General features: G+C 44.9%; 1 protein-coding gene across 1 annotated transcript in view; it reads right to left on the reverse strand.

The window, feature by feature from the left end:
* LOC147886696 (uncharacterized) overlaps positions 1–4,177 on the reverse strand; it is a 53,316-nt gene extending 49,139 nt beyond the window's left edge. Inside the window, exons 1-3 of the mRNA XM_087395304.1 lie at positions 3,393–4,177; positions 2,093–3,276; positions 1,736–1,982 (exon numbers count right to left, since the gene is read on the reverse strand). Of these exons, the coding sequence (XP_087251430.1) occupies positions 1,736–1,982; positions 2,093–3,276; positions 3,393–4,175 (2,214 nt within the window). The 5' untranslated portion in view covers positions 4,176–4,177. The remainder of the gene's footprint in view (positions 1–1,735; positions 1,983–2,092; positions 3,277–3,392) is intronic.
* Between the last annotated feature and the right edge of the window lie 3,384 nt (positions 4,178–7,561).

The raw sequence follows: 7,561 nt of genomic DNA on the forward strand, positions 1-7,561 counted from the left end.
GAACGCCTGTCCCTGCAAGAAAAGCCTTGTGTGTAGAATTCCAAAAAATTTGCATCCTTTACCCCTATTCTTCCTTGGCTTCAGAAGTGTAATAAGCATGCGATCTATTCCTTCTCAATCACACCCTCAGCCTGCCTTTGAAGGCTGGCCTCTTGAGTCTCGACTGGCCTCTTGACTTCCCTTTTGGATAGCTGGGGCTAGCCTTGGTGTGCCGTTAGTGGGGTAACAGCTGGCCTTATGGGCTGAGCACAGGTTATGATGCCCAACTAAGAGCCTTGAGATCCAAATGTAACAAACATCGAGACCACTTGTTTACACATTTGCACATGCTACTTCTAACCAAGTGCTGAAATGTGAATGATCGAACTACAATACAGCATGAAAGAATTCCACAATACAAAGCATTGGGTCCAAAACTGCCACCCCCGTGTCCCAGAGAGAGGTTTTCTATTCTTCCAAATTGCCACATTGCTGAAATATACAAGGCTGGAAGAGCTGCAAATAAAGGACTCCTAGTTGCTCCCTCCATGCTGCGAGAACATGAATACCCTGCACGCCCCAAATGTCTCCAGAAGGTTGCAGACTGCTCCACAAGCTTCTATGCTGCTGTTCCAGAACTGTCTCAATCAGTGGACATTCGCCTTAATCTAATGATGTCATATGCTAAATGATACCCAAATAGTGCCCCTTTATAGTTTTGGACCCCTTCATCCGTTGGCTGACTTTTTTACTTTCAGTTTGTCCCCACCTGCGTTTTAGGGCCGTCGACAGCCCACTCTACTGGTCTGATGTGGATGATCCTGGTTATGCCATGTGGCTGGTGGGCCTTCCCCCCTGGTTGTAAGATGCGACTTTAAAAATATCCTTGCTCAGAATTCTGATTGAAGGTATCTCACTCAGAACTTTGATTGTTAAGCAGATTGTTGAGTTCTAACCTCAACATTCAGACACACATTGGTGCGAACAGAATTCCAAAACTCCTTCTGGATTTGGATCACGTCTGAGAGCTAGGAGTGCACACAAAGTCCCTTCTGGCGAGTTTAGGGTTAAGCAAGTAGAAGACAAGTAGCCATGCCACTGCATCCTATGTAGAATGAATGCAGGTGTCATAGTGGGACTTCGTGAGGCATAACATCTTCTATTCACTCTCAAGGGTTGCAAGCCCCATATCTCAAATGGCTTTCTGTCCATTGTTTTACAGGCGTTCACCTGTTGCATGGCTTTGCAGCTTCTGACAAGAACAACTCAGGAGGGATAGATAAAAAATTCATGAGGGACTGAAAGACTGGTAGGAGACACATGACGATGACTGAAAGGACAACTCTAGATGCTCCAGAATGGCAAAGTTCTCGGGAAAATAAAGACGCTAACGAAACAGATTCAAAATATCCTCCATGTCTTGACATGCCCATATAAGATCTGGAGACATATGAGGCCTAAAGACCCAACGGTATCAAAATTCAAGAAAAAGGGACAGCACATGAGAAAACCATTAGTCATCCCAAAGAGTGTGTCAGGCTAGATAGCCATTCTGTGATATTTGGTCCTCAGCACAAAGGAATGGTCTTCCATTCTCTCAGATGATCTACCTGACATTTGTCACATATGGAACAAATACAAAACCAGTTATCGATTGAGAATGTCAATGTCGTTGTGGGGTCTATTATTTCTCTCGTGTTATCTTTCAGGTTTCCTGCAAAGAGCAGGAATTTTTATCCAGAATAGAAATGCTTACCTGCCACCACACAGATTCTACGACTCTCGCATACACCCATGCCTCCACTCTTTGCAATGCTGCGATAAAAGTAGCTGGTTTTTCCCAGTCATAAGCATTTTGTTGGGGGCAGCTCAAATTCTGATTTGCTAAAGTAGGCCTTTCAGGATCCTTTACAGCATAGACTTCAACATCATCAAGGGCTGCTCTACTGGACACTTGTATTTCTTGCCTCAAAGTGAGCACATTGGACCACCAGAAGGTCAACCTGCATAAACGATATAGGATGGAACTTCAAAAGAGCGCAGGTCCAAAAAACAAAGCACCGCATTTGGTCGCAAGCCAGTATATCAACTATTAGAAGGGTTACGTGAAGACCTTGGTACATCCTGACCACAGGCTCTGGTAACCAGGATTAGTCCCGAAATAGTATTTTTAATCAAGCTTGCTCGCCTCTCTGAAGTCCATTGTGTGCTGGCATGATTATAAAGCCTTGCAAGATGACGAGCAGGAGTGAGTACTTTTTGAGATAGCCCTCCATGTTCGACAGTAGTGCAGTACAAAATGGCCTCAATGGCAGCTACATCTTGGAGCTCCCCCGTAAGCGTGTCAATATGCAATTGCAACTGACTCATTTTCTCTGAAGCTGCAGCACACTTGGCTTCTGCCTCAGCTATCTTTACCTTGGCTTCTTCTAAAGCTCTTTTCTCAATCTTTTCATTCCTCTTATCAGCACCTTTTGCAAACTTCAGACGAGCTTCCTCTAAAACGCTCATCTCCTGCTCTGCCAGAATTGATTCTTTCTCGCTTTCTTCTGGATATTCTGAGTCCAGATCGTCTATGCTTAACCTCCACACTTTTCTTTCATATACTTGTTTTTTACCTCTCTTTGAACCCTCCTTTATTTCTGGCATTTGCTTCCTTCCTAATTCAGCACCAACCTTGTTTCTTAAGCCGTTTTGTGACTTAGAATCATTAACTTGTACTAATTCTTGACTCTCCTTAACTTCTGGTGGCTTTTCACCACTTTCATGACTAAGTTGTGCATCGGCGTCGTCCATTGACTTCGCACTTTGTGACTTCACATCGCCACATACTGGATCACCACCTTGTCGACCATCCTTGGATGCATTTTCTACTCTGCTCGCTCCAACTTCATGTGACACATTTTTATCAGAGAGTCCTGGCAGTTTGTCATCTGCGGATGAGAATTTATTTGCCTGGGCTGCAGTTGTCTGCGCATTCAAGCGTTTATCATTAGCATCATTGGTAGAATTACCTGCACTATTTTGAGGAGGAATACGAGCAGATACCAAGCTCTGAGACGATATATGATTGGCTGGACTCGGACTCTGTCCACGTGAAGGTGTGAAAAAAACATCATCGCCTGGACTTGACGCCTCTGAAGAAGATCCGAACAAAGAAGACAGTGCTTCGTCTGAGCATGGAAAATATTTATTCGGTGTAGAAGCAGGTACCGCTGCGGCTTTAAAAAGTGGTGGTTGAACAGCTGAGCCTACCAACGGCGGTGCGTTCTTCTTGTCAGCTGCTTTTGGCATTTTCTGCATCAAGATAAAAGAGTATTGAAAACGATTCGATACAGATACAAAATAGCCTTAGCTGACGTGATCGCTCTTGTTCATCCACAAAATTATGATTTGTGCCAATCTCAACTCACTTTATCGCCATCTCTGAGAGGGGCACTGCTTGGGCTTCCATTGACGGCCGGCGAAGGCGCTACTACGGCCTCCACTTTGCGAACTGGTGAGGCTGACCCTTCATCGGAATCTTCATCGTCAGTGAACGGTGCAATCTCGTCGTCCTCGCTCAGCAATGCTTCGACTATTGCTTCTTGCGTAGGACCATCCAAAGCGGTCGAACAAGTGGGATTCGAAAGTGGGCGCGCAGATTGGGTCGGTAGAAAAGTAGGACTGGAGGTCGTATGGCGTTTCGCCTTGCGAAAGCAGAACGCGTATGGTTCGTGAGAAGCTACGACGATCAGCAGATTCGGAATAGCCGCAGCAGCCGGAACCTGTTTGGAGACGATGAGCGGGATGCTTGCGCTTTTGGATTGTGGAATGGCTGCATAACCAGCTAAATCCAAGGTTGCACGAGCGAGAGGCTGGCCTGTGGCATTGTTCGCCTCAATCAGGCTGAACACGAGCAATTTCTCCTGAAATGCGGCAGTTGCGCTGCTCTTCTTCCCATGGCCACGATAGAGCGTGCTGAGGAGCTGGAACGACTCGTTGAACACGATCTTCCCATCGCCGGAGCTCGTTGCAGATTGTGGCACGACGCTTTTGGTGATTCCGGAATGCCTGTTCCCTCGTTGCCATCGCAAGACCAGCGAGCTCGACAGCTTGGATTGCCGGGATCCTAGCCAAGGCTTGATCTCCATAACTCGAATTTCGAATCGGAAGCGAACGGGGCATCCTCGATCGTTGCGTAGGCCAAGAAACATGGTTGCAGAACCATCCGGCGGATCATCAGCGATGGCCGCGAGGGCCGATATGGATGAGGAATTCTTCCGCGAAGATTGCGAGGAGCACGATCATCGATGCCTTGCCATCTCCGCAGCCGCAGCAGGAGCAGCAGCGGCAGAAGCATCGCGCAAGGGAATGCGACCGTGCATGCTCGATCAAAGAGCGTTTCGAAGCAGGCAACTGTGTCGAAGAGGGATTGGGAAGTATGTCTGGGAGGAAGGATGATAGTCGAAGATGGGAAGGATAATAGGTGAGCAGATGAGGCGTGATCGCGATCCTCGAAAAGCCATAGCCAGGAGCTCGGGATCGGAGCAGCAGGCGAGGCTGGCGATGGCACAGACAACCGAGTTTAGTATAAACAAACAACCATGCAAAATCCAAAGGAATGAGAATGATGATGATGCTGCTGATGCCAAGAAAGAAGCCGCACGTGTGCCTCTTCGTTCCTCCTCTCATCCCATTCCTACCTATCCTCCCTCACACACGCCTTCCGGGTTGTGCATTTCCACACACATACATACACACAAGAACCTCGCTTCTCTCTCTCCATGTGTCCCAGACAAGAACCTCGCTTCTCTCTGCGTCTGTCGCAGGCACTAGCATGTGTCATCACAAAGAAAGAGAGAGGAAAGACACACATGCTTGTGTATAAGCAACTCGGCATGAGCATGTGTCAACAACGGAGAGAACGAGAGATACAAAGAGAGAGGAAAGACACACACACACACACAGATAGATTGGGCACATGTTGGCACATCCGCCTCATTTCCGTTTGAAGGGTGCTTGCCGAAAGGCATCACGTTGTACCTTGCCGGACTTTCGGGCACATGCTCAAGGAGAATTCTGTGACATTGATTGCAGCTTCTGATTGGTTGCCGGATTCTTGCTTGCCCTTACCCACCTGTGCAGTCTAATTGCAAGGGTCAGGAGAGGTTTGCCCTTCCGCTTGCCACATCAACTGCAAGCTACCAGAACAGCTTACAAAAGATCTCATGTGCCCAAGGTGAGAGAAAGAAAAACAGACACACACACACACACACAAAGGAGAGGAGGGTTCATGGAAATAATTCGAATGACGGGAGAGAGAGAGAGAGAGAGAGAGAGAGAGAGAGATGTGTGCGGTTTGGGGGGGGAGCCTTGCTTCCCCCTTGTCAAAATACAAGCTCACATGTCACTTGTTCTACAAAACAGCATGTAACACTTTCCTTTGAAATCACTAGTATCACCTGTTTCTATGGCCAACCCTCCCGATTTCTTCCTCTCTAGGAGCAATTCACATCACTAGAAGATGCAAGGTGATTTTCATGGTGTAGCTCATAGGAAAAACTCCACAACAGCTACCCATTTTTCATGCCAAGGATACATTCCACCGCATTAAAACGTTCTCTAAGGGCCATGATCCAACAATGAAAACCCAAATGCCTACATCACTAAGGCCAAAGCCTTGGAGGTATCTATGCTACCTTGGACCATATTAACAAGGTGACGCTCCTCAAACACATGGGAGCTAACAAAGGCAACGTCTGGTATCCTCTAACCTAGCTTGGACCATCCTAAGAAGGCAATAGTCCTCAAAGACATGGGGGCCCTATGGGGGCTAAAAGAAAATGTCTAATATCGTCTATGGAGAAGGTCCTCAAAACATGGAAGGCAATGTCAAGTATCATCTAACGCAGCTTAGATAGTAGAAAATGTTGATTTACATTCACAATACTAACCATTTCCTTGTCATTTCCCATGCCTTTGAACATCTCCGCATGCTAGCGTTTTTGCACTAATGGAGCTCCAATAGTGCAACTTCTACTGCATTAGTACAATTGCCACCTCCATTTTGATAGGCATGTCACTTGACCATGAAACTTAGTGAGAGTGTGAGAATACACCTCGTGAACTAACATTGTCTAGCATGCGGAGGCTATACTCATGTCCCTCCATGGTCATCTCCCATGATATTGCATCACACGTCAGGCTCTACGTGCACACACAAACCCACACCTACTCACCACAAAATGTTATATCCTATGGATGGTTGTGAGAATAAGGGCGATTATCCCATCCCTCAACTTTCAATTTTAAAATTTGAACAGTGCACGCGCACCGGAACAATTTTTATCTTGTCCCATGTCCTAAATGAATTCAAATGTTAAATCCTAATATGCATGATTCCAAGAATAAACATAATTATCCCATCCGACATTCAATTTTTAAATTTGACTAGTGCATCATAACAATTTCAAAACATTAGACCCTATGCATGATTCCAAGAATAGCCACAACTATCCAATCCCTGGACATTCAAATTTGTTATTTGAATAGTGCATCATAACAATTTCAGCTCTACCTAGATCATAGTTAACATGCAATTTTTTTATTTGAATAGTGCATCATAACAATTTCAACTCTACCTGGATCGATAACCCATTTCAATGGCTTATGGAATGATGATCCTTAAACCCCATCAACCCACTAATTAGACTAAACATGTCATGGTCCTAAGGCATAAACTTATTTATAGCCACCCATCACATCAAATCAGTTGCCCCAAGCAATCATGATATCAACTTCAAATGTGCCATCTTATGCATGATTACAAGAATAAGCATAATTATCCTATCCCTTGACTTCAGTTCTAAAATTTGAATAGTGCACCATAACAAATCAAAGGACCTGCATTTCTGCTCTACCTAAATTGATGACCCATTTCAAGTGACATTTGCAATGATGATCCTAAAACCACATTAGTCAACTAATTAGATTAAAGATATCAAGATCCTAAAGCATAAATTCATTAGCAGCCCCAATCCATCATATCTAAACACCATCCTATGCACGATTACAAGAATAAGCAAAATTATCCCATCCTTGGACATTTATTTTAAATTTGAATAGAGCTCACCATTGCAAATCAAAGGGCCTACATTTTAGCTATGCCTAGATTAATGATCCATTTCAAATGGGATATGCAATGATGATCCTTAAACACCATCAACCCACCACTGAGGCTAAGTAGATTATGGTCCTAACGCATAAACTTATTGGCAGCCCCTTCCCATCTCATCAAATTGCTCTCCCCAAGCAATCCTTCTCAACCTTTCTTGATTACAAGCAAAACATCTCGAGATTGAATGTGTAAGAAATGTTTTGAGATGAAAGAACTGACCATGATAGGGGAGCTTTGTATGTGTGTCCTTTTGGTAGATAATGAGTGAAAGGGCCTACTAGTGTGGAAATATGCATGTGTCATAGTGGCCATTTTGATATTTTGTAATTTCTCCAATTGGAGCTATGTACGATTTGGTCTTATTTGATGGGCACGCAAGACCTTAAAAAGAAGAAAGAAAAGGGAATGCACTCAAGAGAGAGC

This window comes from Dipteris shenzhenensis, chromosome 24 (genome assembly GCF_047967505.1).
Source record: "Dipteris shenzhenensis isolate YYH24624 ecotype China chromosome 24, Dip_SZ_1.0, whole genome shotgun sequence".
NCBI classification, from domain to species: Eukaryota; Viridiplantae; Streptophyta; class Polypodiopsida; order Gleicheniales; family Dipteridaceae; genus Dipteris; species Dipteris shenzhenensis.